Below are 22,876 nucleotides of genomic sequence, written 5' to 3' on the forward strand. Positions count from 1 at the left end.
AACACCCTGAGCTGGAGGAGACCCACAAGGATCAGAGTCCAAGCCCCTCACCCTGCCCAGACACCCCAAAATCCCACCCTGTGCATCCCTGAGGGCATTGTCCAAACCCTCCTGGAGCTCTTGGGGCTGGGACCATTCCCTGAGGAGCCAGAACCCTCTGGGAGAAAAACATTTCCCAAAATCCAACGTAAACCTCTCCTGACACAGCTCCAGCCATTCCCAGGGTCCCATCCCTGGTCCCCACAGAGATCAGTGCCTGTCCCTCCTCTTCACGAAGTTGTACATTTTAATGAGGCCAGCCCCCTCCAGGCTGAACAAACCCTCACGCTCCTCCTCCTCTGAGCACCAATACCTTATAAATATATAATTATCTATCTATCGATATCACATCTACAAAAATATAATTTTTTTAATATTTATTTATCGCCCTCGGGGGTGAGGCGGCACAACCCTCTCCCTCCACGCTGCGCCCGAGGCTTCCCACAGCTCGCCAGCAGTTCGCGCTCCGCTCACCCTCGCCCAGCACCCTCCGCTGCCTTCCCCGGCACTCCCCTCCCGGCGGCCGCGGCCGCTCCGCCTCCCCCGCGCCGTGCCGCGGTTGGCCGCGCCGGGGCCCTGCTGACACGTCCCGTCCCCGCCCGCCGCGCTGCCGCCGCCATTTTGTGGAGCGGCGGCCGGGAGGGAGGGAGGCGCGGGCAGCCCCAGCGCCGTGCCCGTCATGCCGTCCGCGCCGCTCCGCGTGGCCGTGGTGTGCTCCAGCAACCAGAACCGCAGCATGGAGGCGCACAACATCCTCAGGTAACCGCTGCTGCCCGCTTCACCGCCCGTGCGGCCGGCGCTCCGCTGTCAGGGAGGCGCGGGTGGATGGGGCCGTGCTGTGGGGCCCGCGCCCGGCCCGGCAGGCCTGTGGTTGCGGGGCAGCACTTTGCCTTTACTCTGCCTTCATCCCGCTTGTACCCGCTTTTCACCTCGCTGCCATCCTGTTTGTATGCCCTTTTCACCCCCTTTTTATCCGCCTTTTACCCGTTTTTATCTCGTCTCCTCCGCGCCCCGCTCCAGGCCGCGGTGGAGTCCCGGCCCTCCCTGACGGAGCTGTGGCCCCAGCGCTGGAAACACGGGCCGGGCACTTGGGTGGGGCAGGGCCTGTGTCTCGCCGTGTGGAAACTTAAATGTTCCCTTTTTTCCTGGTTTTTGTGTTGGTTTTTTTTTTTCTTTCTTTTTTTTCCCTTGGTCTATCTGTAAAGGCCCCACAGGGAAGCTGGATAGGGACTCTTCATCAAGAGCTGGAGTGATAGGCCAAGGTGTAATAGGTACAGAGTGAAAGAGGGGAAATTTAGGTTAGATGTTAGGAATAATTTTTTTTTAGTGTGGTGAGATGCTGGCCCAGGGAGATTGTGGCTGTCCCATCTCTGGCAGTGTCCAAGGCAAGGTTAGATGGGGCTTGGAGCATCCTGGGATGGTGGAAAGTGTCCCTGCCCATGGGTTGGGTTTTAAGGTCCATTTCCACCCTTTAACACTCTGTGAAAACTGAGCCCTGAAAGGGAGCCCTTTCCTCACACAGGAGAACCAGAACATTCGGTTCAGAGTGCTAAATGTCTTTGAGATTATGAATGTTAATCTGTTTAGGACTCCCATTGCTCTCAGTTTGGCTGCGGAGGTGAGATGGGAGGCTTGGGACAGACAGATGGACGGGAGAGACCTGATCTGCCTGAAATCGTGTCCCTAAATCTTCCCTTTGCACTGCAGGAACGTGATAAGGATGTTTATTATTAAAGTTATGCAAAGAAACATTCACACTAGAAATACACGTTGATGGCATAATGAGCAAAACAACTGTGTGTAAGCTGTGTGCTACATGTAAATAAAAATAAAAGCTTTGGAAGGAATAAATAATAGAAGCATTTGGTGTGGCAGCCATCTTACTGTGACAGCATTTCATGCACTTCACGCTCACCCTTGGCATCGGATGTTATCTGTGAAAACAGGACATTGTTTTTCCTCTAATAATGCTGGAATTGAAAGCTGAGTGTGGAGGACAAAGTTAAATTTACTTCTGATGTCTGGCCTTTTCCTTCCCCCGTGTTTTTGCAGAAATAAATCACTTCCGGTGTGACGGATGTTTGCCAAACGTGGCAGGGGTGGTTTTTAAAAGTCTGTGCTCCCTCAAGATTTGAATTTAAAAGTAACAAAACGGTATTTAGAAAACGTTTCATTTTATTAACGCCTTTTGTAGTTAAAGCAGCAGTAGCACAAATGGCAAAGCAAAGGAAATAACAGCCCATTTGCTGTAAACTTGAGGGAAATGTCTGTATTGGCTCCAAGCCAGGCTGCCTCACCCCTTCAGGGCAGTGTGTTGCAATGCAGTTGGAAAGAACACATGATTAAAAGAGGAAGAAGCTGAAGAATTACGAAATTTTAAGGTATTTTGTTAGTGGGTGACAAGACTTTCAAAGACACAAATTCTTTGTGCTGCTGGAAAACAAAGTCTGGGGTCCAGCATTCAGCGTGTGCTTGCGTATTTTGTAATTAGCCACGTTTTAAACACTTTGTTCCAATTTCCCAGCAGAAGAAGCTGGAAAATTACAAAATTTCAAAGCTTTAAGGTATTTTGTTAGTGGATGAACAAGACTTCAAACAAGACATATTCTGTGTCCTGCTGGAAAACAAAGTCTGGGGTCCAGCATTCAGCCTGTGCTTGCGTATTTTGTAATTAACCAAGTTTTAAACACTTTGTTCTAATTTTCCAGCAGAAGAAGCTGAGGAATTACGAAATTTTAAGCTATTTTGTTAGTGGATGACAAGACTTTAAACAACACAAATTCTTTGTGCTGCTGGAAAACAAAGTCTGGGGTCCAGCGTGTGCTTGCGTATTTTGTAATTAACCAAGTTTTAAACACTTTGTTCCAGTTTTCCAGCAGAATTCAGCCTGAAGGGCTGTCTGGAGTTTGTTGATAGAGTCAGAGCCATCAGCACAGGGCGGAGGAAGCCAAGGGAGCAGGAAGAGCTGTCAGAAAGCCACGGGCCCTCCTTAAAGCTGTCAGCAGGCTGTGTTTAACCCCGCCCTGGGTCAGGTTTTACTCACCGTGTGTTATTTGATTTTGCCGGCTCTGCTGGGGTGGGGTGAGGTGAGAAGCAGAGCTGGCCTGGCTGCTCTGTGAGCCCTGCACAGCAATAACAAAAACATCCCCTGTTGCAAACACGAATCCACACCGCAGCTGCTGGGGCAAAAATTAACTCTACCCCAGCCAAAACCAGCATATTCTATAGATGATTTTATCTTTTATTTTATATTTTGTCATAGAGCATGCAGACTCAGGCCATGGCTCTCCCTCAGAGGAGGAAGGCAGAAGGGTAAATCTCTTACAGCCAAACTTTTTTATGCAGCAACTTCCACATTTCTGTTTGCTTTGTAGTGCCCTGATGGCTTTGGAAGGAAGTTACTGAGTTCAAGTTCTCTGTGTCACTTACCGGCAATAAAAAGTTCTAAGATGCTGATACACACTTCTGCCACATATTCCTTGTTGTAGAAAACTAACCTTCAGGAAATTAAAGAGTATGAACATGAAATCTTAGTGGCAGGGAAATTCAAATATTGCAACCTCTGTTGCAAAAATTTCCTTTTCATATTGGTGTTGACCTGTAGTTCAACATTGAGGTGTAAGAGAACTTAAATTGCACCTGTGCTGTTGCCAGAAGTTGGTACTCACAGCTTCTCTCCTGTCAGCCCCAAAATGCAGGGAGGTATTGACATCTGTATTGCCTAATTTAAGAAATCCCAGATTAATACCCCCCCCCCAGAAGGAGACATTTTCACATTTTTATTTTAAAGCACACTTTATTTGGCAGCTTAGTAGTGATAATGCAAATTACAAGTTGTTAGTATTCAAAGTGAGTTAACAGTGCTTTAGTCCTGCTATTAGCAGTGTGGGCTTGTTTTGGGGGATGTTTTTTTATATTGATTGGTGGCATAAGGTATTTTTTAAGTAACCTACAAAGGTTGCTGGTTATTTTCCTGCTACCTCTTGTGGAAAGGGATGTGGTAAAATTAATAATTTGTGCCCTGAGCTCCTTCACCACTCTGAGTGCAGTGGCACTGCAGGATTTATAACATTTACTTTAATATTTAGCAATATTTCCTACAGCCATTGGAAAGGAACATACAATCAACTGAAAAGAAGATTTAATTAAATTCTATTTAATAAGAATGTGTGAGATCCCCAAATAACAGTGAAATAAAAGAAAGGTGTGGACAGAAGTTGATGGCTCAAGCTGCACAAATTATTATAATTATTTCCAGTGGTCCCAGTCAGTGCAGTCCAGGTTGGTTTTTGATTTCAGAATTATTTTCAGTGAACTCTTGAGATCCTTTAGGGGAGGTGCTCAGGGGCTCTTGAGTGACCCTGTGGACTGAGGGGTGAGATCTGGGCACTGACTCACTCTGTCCTTAAATTGGAGTTTATCCACATCAGCCTTAATAGTATTAATAGAAACAACTCCCTGAAATAAGGTCATTATTAGCCTGTTAAAGTTTAAGCTCCACATTTTCAGAAGATAATCTGTTAGTCTGCCTTACTCTTCACTTTTTGTGCCAAAGCTCATTTTTTTGCCATCTTCTGGGTCGTTTTACCAGGTCAAAACCAACCCATTGTCATGTAGGAATTGTTCATTTTTACATTTTTCATTTCCACAAACACTTGATGATTCACTACACTGGATGTGTCCAACTATTTAATAAAAGAATAATATTTAATAAAAGCTCCTGACTAATGGCTCTCTGCAGGCATTTTTCCTCTCCTGTGCCCCAGTTGTTGCAAGAAATGTTTTTAGAATATTTTATTGTACCTGGGGCATAAATTGTGTAAAAACTGACACTGCCACTCACCAAGGTACAAAACATGAAATTCCATGTGAGGAACTCATATTCCAGCTATTCAAGGAATGGGTCATTTTAAATGGGTCATGGGCCTTGGAGGCACAAATTTTTGATGTGTTGAAGGTCAAAGATTTCAGATTTGTTTTATATGAGATCATGCAAACTTCAGGGACATCTACAGCAATTAGAGGTGGAGGTTTTAATGTGTGTTATCCTGTTCCAAAGAGAAAGAAAATGAAACCATAGAAGAAAAGACCAAATTGAAACATGAATTTTTTAGCACTGCAATTTCTTCTGTACATATTATGACTCTCTCCACATCCAGTAGAAGCAGCAGAATCAAAACTTGAATCTTCAAGTATTGCAGGGAAAATAAATGAACAGTGACTCATAACTGCACCAGTTACATGTGATGGAGGGCTGGGAGGGACAAAAAATTGCACTTTTTTCCACTTGTATCCGTTCTCAGTCACCAGTCCTGCAGAAAGAAGCAAAAAAATCCTCATGTTTCTGGTCTGTTTACAGAAATAGGCACCTATAAATAGTTGCTGGAGGAAAAAAGTGTGGGGAAACAAGAAAAGGGAAAGGAGAGGCTGTGTTCCTGTAGGAGGAGCTGAGGGAAATAAGTGTTGGTGGTTTCAGAGCTGTGTTTGAGGCTGGGGCAGGAGGTGATCACAGTCTCTGCCCAGAAGCATTTGGGGTCACTTTGGGGACGCCTTTGAAGGCAAACAGACAATTTGGGGTTGGTGTTTTCTGCTGAATTTCCCTGGATATGCAGACCAGGGAGCCTGGGGCCAGCTCTTGTACTGGCTCCCAGTTCTGCTCACTCCCCTCAGAGGAGAGCACTGCAGATTTGGGGTTATTTCTGGGGGTGTGGGGGTGTTCACTTGATTTTTGTTTCAACATTGTTCACTCCATTCAGTCTCTGCTAAAATCATTCAAGCTGAAAGAGTGAGTCCTTAAAGAAATAGATCAACTCCTGGTCTTGCTGTTTTTAGTTATGTTGTCATTACAGACCCAAATGGTGATAGCAACACTAATTTGCCATGTAACTTTGTCTTTCGACCACTAGAAAATCTCGTTTTTGTCCCATTATTCCACAGATTGCTGTATTTTTTAAATACTCTCTTTTTAAAATACTTTATATTTTTATATACTTAATATAGTACTATTTTTTAAATACTTTAAATAGCGACACTATTTTACCATGTCACTTTGTCCTTTACACCATCAGAAAATCTCTTTTTTGTCCCATTATTCCATAGATTGCTGTATTTTTTAAATACTACTGAGGGAAGCGTTGAGTTTTGAGTATCTCAGTTAATCAGCAAGAACATTTTGGCATTACTCCTAAAGACAAGCAGGTTCCTGCCTCTTTTTAAACTGTAGTAGTTGTTCATAAGAATGGAATGAAGTAATTCCTGGTTTAGCCAAGAGTTTTAGAGAGCAGCCAGCAAAACATCTGCCCCACTCATGTAAAGGTAATTGCACTGTGTGGTTTTCAGGCACACAAATGTTTGTCCTGGGCTAATTAAATTACACTTTGGGCAACAAAGTGAGAAGAATAATTCAGTCAGGCCAGGAGTCTCAGCAGGACACTTAAGTATTGATCAGCAGTACAGTTACTCATTTGTATCAAGAGAAAACCATCTTCGGCTGTGTTGTCATGAATACAGAAGGGCTTTGGTGCAAATCCAGGATGCAAAAGGAAAACACAAAAGGAAAGCACAAATGACATTTCCAAATAGCTCTGTACCATAATTGTAAGAAAATTCCTGTCAAATAGAGGTGCTTCCCTTGAAATGCTGTGTGAGTGTAGATTGTGACTGCAAGGAAAATACACATTGGGAACTTCAGGCAGTTTGGTTGTTCAACTGCTCCTGGCTGAGAGGTGTTTTTAAAATTCATTTTAATGTTCTTCAGCACTTTAATTTCCAAGTCCATGCAGTCTAATTGTCTCCTCCCCCTTCCTTGTGTCTTTCAGCAAACGAGGATTCAGCGTCCGATCCTTTGGCACAGGGACTCACGTGAAACTGCCAGGACCAGCCCCGGACAAGCCAAATGTTTATGACTTCAAAACAACATATGATCAGATGTACAATGATCTGCTTAGGAAAGACAAAGAACTGTATCCCTGTGGCATGGCCTCTTTAAAAAATCCAGTGTGGTTCATCCTTGAAAGGTGTAATTCATTATTTGGCATTAAGAATCTCTTAGAGTTGCTTGGCTGGCGAACTTTAAATGATTTTAAGTTTATAGGAGGTTTTTTTTTTTTTAACAGTGGGCCTCTAATGCTCCCTTGTAAATTGTTACACACATCCCAAATGCTCTTTTGTAGTGTGTTACCATGTTTAGCTCTTGAATGAACACATCAGTACCCTCAGATTGTCCATTGCCTCCCCTGCACTGTGGATCCTTCTCAGTGCAAAGACTGTCCTGAGTTTGGATTTGGGAAGAGCGACCACCTGGACTTTAATGTTGTATTTAGCTCAGACAAACTGCCAGGTAAGGCTTACAGAATACTTTCTCTGGGAGAGAGGATGCCTTTCATTAAAGAGCTCACCCTTCTCACTGAGGATTTTGTGATATGTGATTTGCTCTGTGCACCAAGGAAAAATAACTCTGTAGTTGATTATAAAGAATGGACAGAGGAGGGCCCAGTGACATTTAATCCTGGAAAGCAAAGGTGGTCAGGGTTAGGCACACTACTAAAAATGTCCCAGCTGCATTGTTTTAAAGTACCTGTCTTTAAAGTTGATTCTTTTTAATAAGAAAACCCACAAACAAAACTTGGGGAACTCATTCTAGATGTTTTTTCAACAAGGATCCTTTTTTTTTAAAGTTCAAAATGTAGGATGCAGTCTTAATATATCACATGTGATGTGCTGGTTTATTTGATTTTTTTTAATCCCTCTGCCTATAGAGAAAAGGAAAACCTTGCAAGCCCATCTTAATGAGGTATGCCATATCCATATCCTGATTAAAAGAACTGCTTAAAAGAAAATCCCTTGAACTGAGAATGAATTTTAACAAGCACCAACGACTTGAGATTTCCTTTTTGAATTCTTCACTGCTGCTGTGCTGAATGTGGCAGTACTTAAGAAAAAACCAAAACAACAGGAAGCCAACCTGTTCCCCCCTCTCAGCATGATTTGGAGTCACCACTGTGGTTCTGCTCCATGCCTTGCTGTGTTCCCCAAATATATTTGCAGTGTAACAGTTAAACCTTTTCTCAGGATAAAGGAGCTTTAAACAAAAGCCACTGCAAGGGAAATAGGGCACCAGCAAATACCTCTGTGACTTTGCTTTTTTGATTCTCAGATAATTTAAGGTTTTCAGACTGAAGACTGGCAGCACAGAAAGCAACTCCATTTCCAGAAGTGGGTTTTGAGGGTAAAGGCTTTACCCAAAACCAGACCTGCTCTCATCAGCGACTTGTGGAATAGTTTTTATGTGTCCCAGGGGCTCTCAGTTCTGTTGGGTGAGCATAACTTCAGAGAGGGGATGGGAATTACCTGTGGGCTTGGAGTGTGGTTGGGATGGGGGTACAAAAGGAGGGGGGCTTCCATATGATTGAGCTGATTATTGTGTTTCCCAGCCTTGCTTTCATCATCTGTACTCTGAAATTTTGAGTCTTGCTGCCAGCACTCTGCTTGTTCCCGTATCCCAGTGAGGAGACACCTGAGGGTTGAGTGCTCTCCTTGCTCAGTGCCACTGTGGCTGTGAGGAAACATCCTCTGCCCAAATAAACAACCCCAGCTTCAGGAAGCTCCAACCAAAAACGAGCAGCTGCACTGCTGGACCTCACTGAGAGCAAGGTTAGAGAGAAGAGATGCACTGAACCTCTGCTGTTCACTTGTGAGGAGGGGGAACAACAATTAAAAACCCACTCTGCAGGGATGAAAAGCACCTTCATTGCAGTTAATTAGTGAAATATAGAGCACAGCCTCTCATACCTTGAAGGCATATATTGAATTTCAGCAGCACAGGAATAGGGGATTAATGGAGCCAGGAATACAGATTCAGTTGAGTAGGTGGTTACAGTAGATCTAAAATGGAAGCACTTCAAAGCCTTTTAAGATGTGGCAGTTAAAACTTCGAGTTAAAATAAGTATCAGCATCTCCCATTGAGTTTTTAGAATGTAACATTTCAATTCCCTGAGCCCCAGTGGAGGACTGCCCCAAAACCATTTGACAATGTTCTGAATGTTACTTTTTAAAACATTCCTCTGTTATTTCTAGGACAACAATAGAGAGTTCTGCTCCTAATTTTAGGGAGGCACAGCCATGGTCTGTAGTTCTCATTCACCACCTTGTATGTAGCATTTAAATTCCCTGAGCCCCAGTGAAGGACTGCCCCAAAACCATTTAACAATGTTCTGAATGTTGCTTTTTAAAACATTCCTCTGTTATTTCTAGGACAACAATAGAGAATTCTGCTTCTGGTTTGAGAGAGGCACAGCCATGGTCTGTAGTTCTCATCTTCCACCTTATATTTGCATATGTAACCCGCCTTCTCCACATTAGGATTATTTGTCTTTATCATTACTTTGCCCCTTAAAACTTTCTGAAGGGGTTTGAGGACTTAATTCTAATTCTGTGGTGGTGACCTTAAAGCTGAAACAAAAATAGAGCAAAAACTGCTGGTGAGCTTTGCCTTCAAGTGAAGGCAGAAACTAGTCAAGAGTGAAACTTGCTAAACAGTTTAAATTTAAACTCAGTTTAAATCTTCATCAGCAGTTGATGTTGTGCCCAGGGATAGGAGCTGTTCAAGTGGAAATTTGGGCAAAATTCTGCAGGAATTGCTCCTGGGTTCTTTAGCAATGTGAGTAACTCCATGGCTCATTCCTTTCCTTTCCTCCACACTGCTGTGTCTGTGACCCTCACATTAAAGATGATTTTCACAGATGGGGGGGTATTTTTAATTAGGATTTCTAGGCAGCCTGCACTTACCCTGCAATCTTGGCCTCCTACTCTGCTCCTGACATTTTTTACCTCCTCTCTTAATTTGTCCTCCCTGACTTCAGACAGGATTCCAGTTTTAGCTCCTTAGCTCCATGAGGTTATAAAATTGAGGGGAGGGTGGAAAACGTGTCCTGAAGAAGTTCCTAAAGCTGCTTCAGTTAGGAGGAAAATTCCAGAAATTAAGAAGAACTCTGCATCTCCCTTGAAGACATTGATTCTTTTCTGTCAAAAAAAAACCCCAAAAGTATTGCTGATCTTGGTGCTGGGATCTAGCTGTAACTCTGTGAGCTCCTGTTGAAGTTGGATGCCCATGTGATATTTTATGTGTAGCTCAGTCTTGAGGAGTAACTGACCTAAATTCTGCTTCAGGTAAGCTCTTCGTGCATGTCTTTATCTTACATTGATTTTCATCTGGTTTTTCTTCATGGATTTTGAGCTGCTGAGCACTTGTTAGCTTCTCTCCTGAGCTGTCATTCCAGGGGGGCAGTGTCTCTGGAAGCCACTTTAAAATGTTTCATCTGTTGAGGGATTTTTTCTAATTGTTTTTTGTTAGATTTGGGTATTTTCTTCTTTTTTTTTAAGCCTAACCTTGCAAGAGTTAAAAATAGTTGAAATCATGGCCTGGGTGTCAGTGGCAAAATTCTTCCAAAAGCAGAGCAGTACAAGTCTCATTTTCTTTCTCACCATGTCTTACAAAGCACTTCAGTGCTCCTAGAAACAGAGAGAAGGGATGAGGGTGGAAAGAAATGTTTAAACTGGATTAAACAGGCTTCTGAGAGGCACGTTTCTGCAAATCAACTCTCTTCCAGCCACAGGCTGCGTTCCAATCCCTTTTTCTCCATGAAGGGTTGTAAAATGCTTCACAAAATCTTGGGCCTTTCAAAGGCAGCAGATTTTCAGCACTTCTTCATCTGCCTTGTGATCACGCTGCCTTTAATCTTGGCTTCATTCACATTAAAAAGGAAATACATCAAATTATTAAAAATATATGAGCTGGATATATATTATTTAAATATTGTTTGAGCTGTGGGACATGGCAGAAACTCCAGACTCGGATCTAATAGCAAATGCTTTTCAACAACATAAAACACCCTCTGCCATCCTGTCTCTTCTGGGTGCTCTGAAAGGTTTATTCCTTATCCAAGGTGAGTCCCAAACCTGCTCTGAGGAATTCTGACTGGAGGATCCAGTCTGAGGCTGATGATTTTTGTAAAACCCATTTAGAGCTGCAGTGATTTCATTCTTTGGCGCTTTCATCCCAGTTTGAGGGAGGGAGTGAAGTGACAGTCGATGCTTCTTGCCTTGAAGTTCCCTCCCATGGACACAAAACTTCTGTGCCAACATTAGGGATGCTTATACTTCTTTTTTCTTTATTCCAAACCAATTCCCATTTTCATTCCAACTGTAATTCCTTAAACTGGCATTGATTGCAGGCCAGGAATGTTTCCTGCACACCTCACACAGCGTGCTGCATTCTCTGCAGGCTCCTGGAGCCAAGTGGTCCCACAGTCTCTTGATTGTATTCTCAGGTTTCCCAAATGTGCTCAATTAAATGGTTTTTAATCGATTTAGGGTTTGTGCTTTGCTCTGAGGTGCCTTCAGCTGTAACTGGGAATTCTGAGTTTCACAGCATGAGGGTGGCAGCACCAAAGGCAGTTTGGAAATGCTGGTGCATCCCCTGTTTGCTGGGCAAGGGGATCATTCATGCTTTCCCTCAGATTTCTCCTCAAAACACTTCTCCCCTCCCAGTCCTGCATCTGCTGATCCTCTCTGGAACCTGGCACAGCTTCCCAGAGCTGAGGGAGCAGCCCCAGGTGCTGTGTGACCCCTGAGCCCTGTCCCTCACCTGCTGCTCCTTGCAGTGACTGCAGCAGTGACATCTCCGTGTCACTCACTGCCAGGTGATCAAACACTCTGGATCTCAGCAATCCAAACCAAACTCTTGAATTTCCACTTGGATGAGGTGCAGGCTCAGCTGTTTGATGGCACAGACCAGTGCCACATCCTCGAGTCATCTTGTCACCCTTGCAGTGCATCTGTGACATCCCTTCTCCACTCTTTGCCCCTGGCCTTGGCCATGACTCCCTCTCTTTTCCCTCTGGCAGCTGGAGCTGTCCAGTCTCACCCCAAATACAGCTTGAGGTGCTCAGCACTGAGAAATTCTTGTCTGGCACTTGAGCTCAGGGCTAAACTCGAGGTATTTTCTGCCTTCATTGATGTGTGAGGACAGACCCCTCAGCTTTGGGCTCAGCTAGACTGGCACATGGTTATTTATATTTGTAGTTATTTATATTTGTGGTCATTTATTTGTGGTAATTTATATTTGGACTAGCTCCTAGGAGCAATTGGATTTATCCTTGCAGCTCATGGGTTACAAATGCTGGGGGCTTGTCCTTCACTAGGAAAAACAATGCAGTTTTTTTGCAGCTCGTTCATGCAGGCACAAATGGTGCAGAAATGTCATGGAGCCCAGCTTAACATCTTCCTGATCGTTTTGGATGGCATGTTTTAGAATCCCACACTGGTTTGGGTTGGAAGGGACCTTAAAGCTCATCCTGTGCCATGGCAGGGGCATCTTCCTCTGTCCCAGGCTGCTCCAAGCCCCATCCAGCCTGGCCTGGAACACCTCCAGGGCAGCCACAGCTTCTCTGGGCAGCCTGTGCAGGGCCTGCCCACCCTCACAGGGAGGAATTTTTTCCTAATATCCCATCTCACCCTGCTCTGTTTCCATTTGAATTCAATAAAATGGTTCAGCATTAAGATTTTATCAATTCAGAGACCAGCAAAAGACTTGTGAACAATCTCTGGTTTGCTCTAAACTGCAGTTTCAGTTCCAAAGGACAGGCATTGTATTAGGGATTTTTTCTTAATATCCCACCTCACCCTGCTCTGTTTTCACTTGAATCCAATAGAATGGTTCAGCTTAAGACTTTTATCAAGTTAAGGAACAGCAAAAGACTTGTGCAAATCTCTAGTTTGTTCCAGACTGCCCAGTTTCCATTCCAAAGGCATTGTATGAGGGATTTTTTCTTAATATCCCACCTCACCCTGCTCTGTTTTCACTTGAATCCAATAGAATGGTTCAGCTTAGGACTTTATCAAGTTAAAGAACACCAGAAGACTTGTGCAAATCTCTGGTTTGTTCCAAACTGCTCAGGTTCCGTTCCAAAGGACAGGCATTGCATTAGGAATTTTTTTTTATTTCTGTTCTGTTTCTATTTCAATCCAGTAGAATGGTTCAGCATTAAGACTTTATTAATTTAAGGACCAACAAAAGACTTGTGAACAATCTCTGGTTTGTTCTAAACTAGTTTCAATTCCAAAGGACAGGCATTGCATTAGGATTTTTTTCCTGATTTCTGCTCTGTTTCCACTTGAATCCAATAGAATGGTTCAGCATTAAGACTTTATTAATTTAAGAACCAACAAAAGACTTGTGCACAATCTCTGCTTTGTTCCAAACTGCCCAGTTTCCGTTCCCAAGCGCAGGCATTGTGTTCCCTGGGCGTGGAGTGAAGGCAGGCACTGCAGCCATAACCACTGTGCCTGGACAGTGGGAATTTGTGGTGCCTGTGCCCATTCCAGGCTTTCATTCCCTCTGAAAGGAGCTGATTCTGAAGGTGGAAGATGCTTGGGCAGCCTCACCCCCCTCACACATTTCACTTAAGGAATTACCCAGTTCCTAGACAAACTTTACCACGAGGTGTTCTGTTTATAATGCAGATACTAAAAAATAAATAAGGATGATATGGAAAAGAGACTCGTGCTCTGGGGAGAAGCACTCTGCTCTGCTCCTGCTTTTCCCAAAGAAGAAATGCAGTGTTTAAGGAAATAATCAGATTTATTTGAAGATGTAGAAGCTTTGGGTGCCAGCCATTACTTTAAAGATATTTTTTTCCCTAAAACGGGTATGTACATTTTAGCAAATATCATTTGCCCAGTTAGGTTTAATAAATTGGCTTTTATATTTTCAGGAATGGCCTGGGTTGGAAGGGACCTTAAATATTACCTCATTCCACCCCTGTCTATGGCAGGAACAGCTGGCATAGACCAGGATGCCCAGAGCTCCACCCAGCCTGCCCTTGGACCTTCAAGGGATGGGAATTTTATATAATGAATAGATTAATCTGTAGAATTAATTCCTATACCCCAACACTTCCAGCTCAAATCACTTGTGAGCTTCAGCTTCACATGGGAGTTAAAAGGAAATACCTGGATCAGTAAAATAATTTTTTTTTAATCATACAGGATAGAGGATTGGATCTCTTGGCCATCTCTAGCTTGGTGCTCATGGCTAAAAGTGATTTTTGGTTCAGTGACAAATAATGATAAAATTTGGAGGGGTGAGGGATACCCAGATATCTGGAGCAGGGACCCATCCATTGGATGGTAAAAGGCATTTCTGGTGTCCATGTCAGGAATTTTAAATTTGGGTAGCAAAAGCAGTGAAAGCTTTAAGGATTTAGCTAAACACTTTTTTTTTTTTTTTTAAATCCTCATCACTAGTATGGGATAACCTGAGCCCAAAGGAGAGAATGCACAGTCAGTAACAGAAATTCTCCATGGGAATGAACAGCAATGCTGTGCTTGTTGGAAAAACCCAAATTTTCTGCTGCAACATCTCCCTTTTATATCAAACCTTTGCACTGCTGAGTCTTCCTGCCTAAATTCACCACTGTTCAGCACAGTTATTCTATTAAAGGTGAAATCTGAATTGGACTCTGTAGAAATGTGGTGGATTTACTCTGCCAAGAGTTAGGTGAAGGGAAATGTAGGCAAGTTCTGGTGTCCTCAGCGTGGCAGGGCTAAAAAATGTGACAGCACAGAAAATCAGAGAAAACTCAGTCCTGAAAAGAGCAGGGATGCACAGGACAGGGAGAGTGGAGTTAAAATCTGTTGGGAGCAAAGCAGAGCCTGACTTAAATCACCCAACAGCTGCCAGTGTGGTGGAAATCATTCATAAATTGTTGTATTTGCATTCACCTGAACTCCCAAAGAGCAAAAAGTTTAAATGACCCAACAGCTGCCAGTGTGGTGGAAACCATTCATAAATTGTTGTAGCTTCATTCACCTGAGCTCCCAAAGAGCAAAAAATTGGATTATTTATTATTCCTTGGAATAATAAATTTAATAAATAATAAACAATAAATTTAATAAACAATAAATTTAATAAAGAATAAATTTAATAAACAATAAACTTATTGTTAATTTAATAAATAATAAATTTAATAAATAATAAATTCCTTGGAATAATAAGAATGTGCAGAGCCTTCCCTGCACATCAATAATGTGCACACCCCCTTCCTGGCTTTTTCCAGGTGAAAAAAGATTCCAGGCAACCAAATAGGAAAGCACCATAAATCTTCACTGCTTCTCTCAGTCTCCTTTTATAGGCAGATGGACCCTTGGAAAAAATAAAAAATAAAAAATAGCTGTAAGTTGGCAGCAGAGAGCTGGGCTGGGAACAGAAATCTTGTGTGGGTTTGGGAATCTGCGTAATTCTGTCTCCAGGCTCACTCAGGAAAGCGAGGGGACAGATGCCAGCAACATTTTATCCTAGAAAGGGAAAAAAGAGAACCCAAAGAAGTGTGTGGGATGTTGTGGATTATTTTTTCCCCCCCTCTTGAACTGCAGTGATGTAGAAATGAGGAGTGCAGAGCCCGGGGAGGGCTCCCCTTCCGACTGAGCAGGCAGATGTTGGCATCTTTTGGAAATGGCAGATATTTTGGAGATGGTATTTTGAAAATGCAGTCATTTTCCTGCTCTGCAAATAACCAGAGGTCTGAGATGCCTCCATCCAAGTGGGTTTTTTTTTTTTGTTTTTTTTTTTTTTCCAAACATGACAAACCCCAGGAAAATTCACAGGGGTGCTGGTGTGCAATTCCTGCTGGTGAGAGCTTTGGGCTGTGAAGGACAATTCCTTAAGAAAATAAGGAGAAACCTTTTGGGAAAAAAGAGTAAAAAAGGCTTGGGAGTGATGTGGAGAAAAGCAATGCAGCAGAAGTCAGGCTAATTGACAAGATTTAATTGTGATAAACATCCCAGCACTCAGTTAGTGGTGCAAAATTGAAATTACAAGGAGTTGAAGTGCAGTGAGGCAGACACACAGAGGAACTGAATCTATTTCCAACATGTAGTAGACTCTTGCAGGTAGAAAGCTGGGTTTAATTTTTAATCTAAATTAAACACTTGAAGGATTGAGGAGCTTTGGAGGGTGTTTGCTTGCACAGGAGCTCTGTGAGCACACAGGTGCGCATCTGGGCAGCAGAATTTGAGCTCCTGCTAAAAGGAAGGCAGGGAATTGTTTGTCCTTTGTTCCAAAAATAGCAGGAGTGTTTTCTGAAAAGAAATACCTGTCTGTCACCTTTTCAGCAAGGAAATGAGCCCAGATGACCTCTTACAAATTGCTACAAATGCTGGAAATGGTTTTATTCTCAGAACTGTTATCTCAAGAAATTACGGGCTGTTATCTCTACTGTTACATTGTAAAAATAATCTCCTCAAATGGCTAAAAATACAGCTGTGCTCAAGTCAGGCAGAGCTGCATCCCCTTCCAGGCTTTCTCAATCCAAATTTTCCTGATATTCCCAATTTCCCCCTCAAACTTTCCCTTCAGAGGGTGTTTGGTTTCACTCCAGCCAGCGAATTTATGTGACAGTCAAGGCTGGAGTGCTCCCAATGGAAGTGCACATCCCAGAAAGGTGGAAAGCAGTGGGATTAGAGAACCCTGCCTGAAAAAAGGGGCTGCAGGATGTAAAATCAGAGCCTCAAGGTGACAGCAGCAGCATAAATTTATCTCCCAAGCAGCATCACAGATTCCTTTCACACAGTGATGAGGCTCTGACAGGCACAAAATCAGTGTTTTTCTTCATTCCTCCCCATTTATGCAGCTCAGGATATTTTTATGGGATGTGATTCTGTGGTTTCTTTGGTTTCCTTTGGAGTTTCAGTTGCAGAAATTCCCATTTCCAGGTGAGGCTTTGTGCCTGAAACCCCTGAAACATCTCGGGGTGGCCTTGGAAGAGTGAGGAGCAGTGGCTGGGAGGAATGTAGGACATCCTGCTCACAGAACAGGAATTTTTTTCTTCAAAATATTTCTTAAATTTCTTAAAATTTCTTAAAAAAAAAAAAAGGTTGGAGGGGTCACATATTTATGGATATAAAAATAATTTCCCAAGAAAAATTCTGAGAGCCTTTTAAAGCTCTAAAAAGCAGCTGCAAGATGGGGGTCACACCTTAGGAATCTCTTGAGTGGTCACTGATTTGTAGATTTGCGAACAAAATATTTTATTTTAAAGAGAAATCAATAATTTACCTTGTGCTGCTCATTTGCTCAAAACCATGACTTTCCTTCAAGTAAAGATACTTAACTCGAGCAACTTCAGATACACACAGAATGGAATTTTACACATGTTGGACAGAAATAAGAGAATCAAGCCACGGCCAGAAAGATTCCAGAACTGCAAAGACGTTTTTGATTTGATCCTAACGTGTGAAGAAAGAGTCTATGATCAAGTAGTAGAAGGTAAGGAGCTTGAACTGATAAATCAAATTAATTTTGGGGTTTTTTTTCCCTCTTCCTTGAAAAAATCTGGAAACCTCCAGACTGCTGGAACAGCAGTGAGGACAGGAGCTGCAGTTATTGATGGAGATTTATTCACAGAAGTGAGCACTTGTCCCCAAAAGGTGCTGGCAGCTCCTCAGAGTGTGTGTGCACAGCAAGGAGATTGATAGAAACTCCATGTTTGGTTTGGAAATGCTCATGGAGCTCAAAAACTGAACAAACTGGGGATGAGCTGATGGGAAAACAAATGTGAGCTGCATTCCCTGCAGGATTCCCAACCAGTTTCTCCCATTAAACACCTGGGCAGTGGAGTGAAGCACAGACAGCAATTAATTAATGCTGACAAGAGGGGTTAATTATTACAGTGCTGGACACGTGGGGAGTGACCTCCCAAAGAAATATAAAAAAGTCACAAACTGCTGCTCTGTGTTTATCCAAACAGGTTTTACATATTCAGATACATCATTATTGCCTGGCCCCACTTTGAATTATAATTACAGTGTATTATAATTAGCTGAGCTGCCCAATTTCCCTCTTTAATTGGGTTGGTGGGCTCTGAGATGGGTCAGGGGGTTCTTTGAGGAGGAAGTAAGAGGTCTTCCTCATGGTTCCATTATTCTGAGAAGCCAGTTGTATTAATAGTTCCTGCTCTTTTACAATATTTTATATACTGTAAAATCCATGGTCCTGCTCTTCTGCAATACTTCATGTATTGTAAAATCCACGTTCTTGCTCTTCTACATTATTCCATGTATTATAAATTCCATGTTCCTGCTCTTTTATAATACTTCATGTGCTGTAAAATTCATATTCCAGTGCTTTTTTTAAAAAATTAGCAGTTAAAACATTCCAGGTGAGGAAGCCCAAAATCCTTGTTCACTTACAAGATTCTCGATCTTTAAAGATTGTCAGAGTAAGAGGAGCAATAAATTGTTTTGAGCAGGGAAAATAAACTGCCATGAGCATTTCACAAATCTGAGTTCCTAGGTTTTCAAAACCCACCTCTTGTTGTTTTGAAATAAAAGGGATTATTAAGACAATAATATAAAAAATATATTATATAATATATACAAGTATGATATACAATATAATATAAAATGTAATAGAAAATATAATAGAAAATAGAAAATATAATATACACTATATAGAATATAATATAGACTATAACATATAAAATATATAATATAATATAATATAATATAATATAATATAATATAATATAATATAATATAATATAATATAATATAATATAATATAATATAATATAATATAATATAATATAATATAATATATATTATATACTAATATAAATATAAACTATAATATATAAAAATATAAAATATATAATAATATAGTACAATATAATATAGTATAGTATAGTATAGTATAATATAGTATAGTATTATATAATATATCATATAATATATTGAAATATATTATAAAATATATATTTTAAGTAGATACCAAAATATATATTTATTAATTAAAATTCTTTTTATTTTTGTAAAATAAAATAATAATATAAAATGAGTAACAATATATAGTAAAATATCTTAATAGAGATATCTACACAATATATTTGTGTTTATGAAATATGTAATATATAATATAAAATATAGAAATAATATAAAATATATAGAAGTTATTATTAAGAAAATATAGAATAAATTCTAAAATATACTTTGGAAAATTTGAATGTGACAACACCTATGTATTTTTAAAAATCTTATTATTAATAACTTTTTTACTTACTACTTATTACTTTTTTATGTAAAATACGACCCCATTCCACCCCAACTTTTGCTGCTGTGCTTTGTTTTATCCAGATTTAAACTCCAGGGAGCAGGAGACGTGTCAGCCCGTGCACGTCATCAACGTGGACATCCAGGACAACCACGAGGAGGCCACGCTGGGGGCTTTCCTCATCTGTGAGCTCTGCCAGTGTGTGAGTACAGCAAATCACCCCTCCTGGGGCTGCCACTCGTGCCCTTGGCTTGCTGCTCCAGAAAACTCCTCCTGCGTTTGCAGCTGTTTGTAAAATCCACGTCAAAGTGCAAATTTCCACATTCTCCTGCCTTGTATCTGTGGGGTTCCCTGATGAAGACAGGAATGATGAGTCTGACTCCAATCCTGGGGCTGCCATGAATTGCCTTTTCTTCCTGCTCCAGAAAACTCCTGCATTTTGCAGTTGTTCCATTAAAATCCACATCAAATTGCAAATTTCCACATTCTCCTGCCTTGTGTTTGGGGGGTTCCTAGACTTCAGGATTTCACTGCTGCTCAGTAAAGTCCTCATTCCATTCAGAGACTGGACAACTGTAGAGTGGACAGTAATATCCACCTGAAAAACATGTCTGATCATTTGGGAATCTCAGTAAAATCAGAATATCTGTGCCATTGGGAATCTCAATAAAATCAGAATATCTGTGCCATTGGGAATCTCAATAAAATCAGAATATCTGTGCCTTTGGGAATCTCAGTAAAATCAGAATATCTGTGCCATTGGGAATCTCAATAAAATCAGAATATCTGTGCCTTTGGGAATCTCAGTAAAATCAGAATATCTGTGCCTTTGGGAATGATCAATAAAACCAGAAATCTGTTCTATAAATACAGAATCTATTCTATAAAAACAGAATTTCTAATCATTTGGGAATGATGAATGGAAATAGAATATCTGTGCCTTTGGGAATGATCAGTAAAAACAGAATATCTGTTCTACAAAAACAGAATATCTGTGCCTTTGGGAATCTCAATAAAAATAGAATATCAGTGCCTTTGGGAATCTCAGTAAAATCAGAATATCTATGCCTTTGGGAATGATCAATAAAAACAGGATATCTGTTCTATAAAAACAGAATCTGTTCTATAAAAACAGAATGTCTAATCAGTTGGGAATGATCAATAAAATCCGAATATCTGTGCCTTTGGGAATCTCAGTAAAATCAGAATATCTGTGCCTTTGGGAGTGATCAATAAAACCAGGATATCTGTGCCTTTGGGAATCTCAAAAAATCAGAAACTTGGCAATGCTGGGAATCTCAGTCAAGTGCAGTTGGGTGCATCTTGCCCAGTGAGATTTCCCAGCAAACCGCCAAAAAATGGGATTATTGGAGTTTTGTAACCATCAAACCCTTGGAGTTTGCTTGCTCAGACTTTTTTTCTCTTCCAGATCCAGCACACAGAAGACATGGAAAATGAAATAGATGAGCTGTTACAGGAATTTGAAGAGAAAAGTGGAAGGACTTTTCTTCATACTGTCTGCTTTTATTAAAGCACCTCTGTCTCTTAGGCCTTAACCCAGATGAGGGGAGCATGTGTTTCAAGTTCTGATTATACTGTATTTTGGAACATGAATATGGATCTTTTTTTGTTTGTTTGTTTGTTTAAAAACTCCTTTTCAGTGTCTTTTTTTGGGTTTTTTTTTCAGGTATTCTGTCACAGGTAGGCAGAGATACTGGTTGGGCTTGTACATATAAAATTAAAATTATACACAAAAGCCACCTATTTAAAAATTCAAATCAAGTTTTTTTCTTTAAATCCTACTTTAATTGTTACAAGTAGGTTTTTAATTATAAAGAGAATGTTTCTTGAATATAAATTTATAATGTATTTTTCCAGCCTTTGGATTTATTTGATTTATTATATTTCAGTTGTGCTTTTTTTTTTTTTAATTTTATTTTATTTCAATGTGACAGAATGGCTGAACTCTGTGAGGATGTGAATGGAACAGTGGAAAAACTGAATATCTGTATATTATTAGCTATAAAGTTGGAAGCATCCAATAAAAATGAAAAAACCTTTAAGTTTGTCTGGTTTCAGAATAGAAATTCAGGAAGTGTGGCTGTTCTTTTTGGGGTAAAATATGGAATATTGGGTGAGGTAAATGAGATTGTGAGGCTTTAACTGGATTTAGGGAATTGGGGGCAAGCTCCTGTCAATAGAAATAATTTAAAGTTGTGATTAGGTGGGATCACAGTAATAATCTTTGACAATAAATTTTGTAATAATTTATTGTTATATATAATATATATATAATTATATATATATTATAATATCTATAATTTGATTTTAAATAATTTAAATTTATATATTATATATAATTTATAAAATATATAATATATAAATTTATATTATACAATAAATAGAATATATAGATTTTATCTATTATATTCAATTTATATAATATATAGAATATAATAAATATAATTATATAGAAATAATATATACATTCTATATTAATATATGTTAAAATTATAATAAATAATAGAAAAATATAACAAAAATGATAGAATAATTTTTATAATATTATTAAAATTATAATAAATAAAGTTATAAGAACTAATATTAAATAACAAGTATAATATTAATTGGGATTAACACAACAATCACAATAATTAATTGTGATAATAATGATTGTAATTCTAATAAATTATAAAAATCCTTCTTGGCAGCTGCAGCTGCTGAGGTTTGAGTCAAGCCCTCAGTGAAACCTCTGCACTCCTGGGGCTTGGCTGTGCTCTGAAACTCAGCCCTGTGCCAGCTCAGAGCCTTGCTGGCCTCTCTCCAGATGGGTCACTGCATCACATTTGGGGCTGGGAATCTTTAATAACCCAAAATCACCTTTGCTGGCGTTTTTTGGGTTATTTAATAGTTAAAATAGGAATTCTGCACGGGGATGGGGAGCTGGAGGAGGAGTTGTGGTGAGGTTTGCAGAGTTTGTTGTCCTGGTCCTGTCCCGTCTCCAAATGGGTCACTGCATCACATTTGGGGCTGGGAATCTTTAATAACCCAAAATTACCTGTGCTGGGGTTTTTTGGGCTGTTTTGTAGTTAAAACAGGAATTCTGCAAGGGGATGTGGAGCGGCAGTTGTGGTGAGGTTTGCAGAGTTTGTTGTCCTGGTCCTGTCCTGTCTCCAAATGGGTCACTGCATCACATTTATTTGTTAAACTTTTTATCATTATTTGGATCCTGTCAATCTTTAATAACCCAAAATAAGCTGTGCTGGGGTTTTTGGGTTATTTAATAGTTAAAAGAGGAATTCTCCAAGGGGATGTGGAGCAGCAGTTGTGGTGAGGTTTGCAGAGTTTGTTTTTCTGGTCCTGTGCCATCTCCAAATGGATCATTGGGTTTGGGAATCTTTAATAACCCAGAATTACCTGTGCTGGTTTGGTTTGGGTTTTTTTTTTGGCTGTTAAAAACACTTAAAGCAGGAATTCTGCAAGGGGATGGGTGTTAGAGCAGCAGCTTTGGTGAGGTTTGCAGTTTGTTTTCCTGGTCCTGTCTCCAGATGGGTCACTGCATCATATCTGGGACCTGTGCACCCCTCGGTGAGGGTGGTGGTGGCAGCGGGGCTGAACACTAAAAGGATAAATAACCTTGATTATTAATAATTAAAAGGGGAAATAATCTTGGTTAGGGACTGGCCAAATGTCACTGAGATGCTGTGACATGTCTTGTGCACCTCTGGGGT

At 40.6% G+C, this 22,876-nt stretch overlaps 1 protein-coding gene across 1 annotated transcript; it reads left to right on the plus strand.

The window, feature by feature from the left end:
* Positions 1–639: 639 nt before the first annotated feature.
* SSU72 (SSU72 homolog, RNA polymerase II CTD phosphatase) lies at positions 640–21,356 on the plus strand. Its single transcript, XM_030963869.1, has 5 exons — positions 640–798; positions 6,858–7,001; positions 17,224–17,363; positions 19,229–19,347; positions 20,575–21,356. The coding sequence occupies exons 1-5, from the start codon at positions 719–721 to the stop codon at positions 20,674–20,676; spliced, it is 585 nt and encodes a 194-aa protein (XP_030819729.1). The 5' UTR covers positions 640–718; the 3' UTR covers positions 20,677–21,356.
* The last annotated feature ends 1,520 nt before the right edge of the window (positions 21,357–22,876 follow it).

The sequence above is a fragment of the Camarhynchus parvulus genome, chromosome 21, assembly GCF_901933205.1.
Source record: "Camarhynchus parvulus chromosome 21, STF_HiC, whole genome shotgun sequence".
Lineage (NCBI taxonomy): Eukaryota > Metazoa > Chordata > Aves > Passeriformes > Thraupidae > Camarhynchus > Camarhynchus parvulus.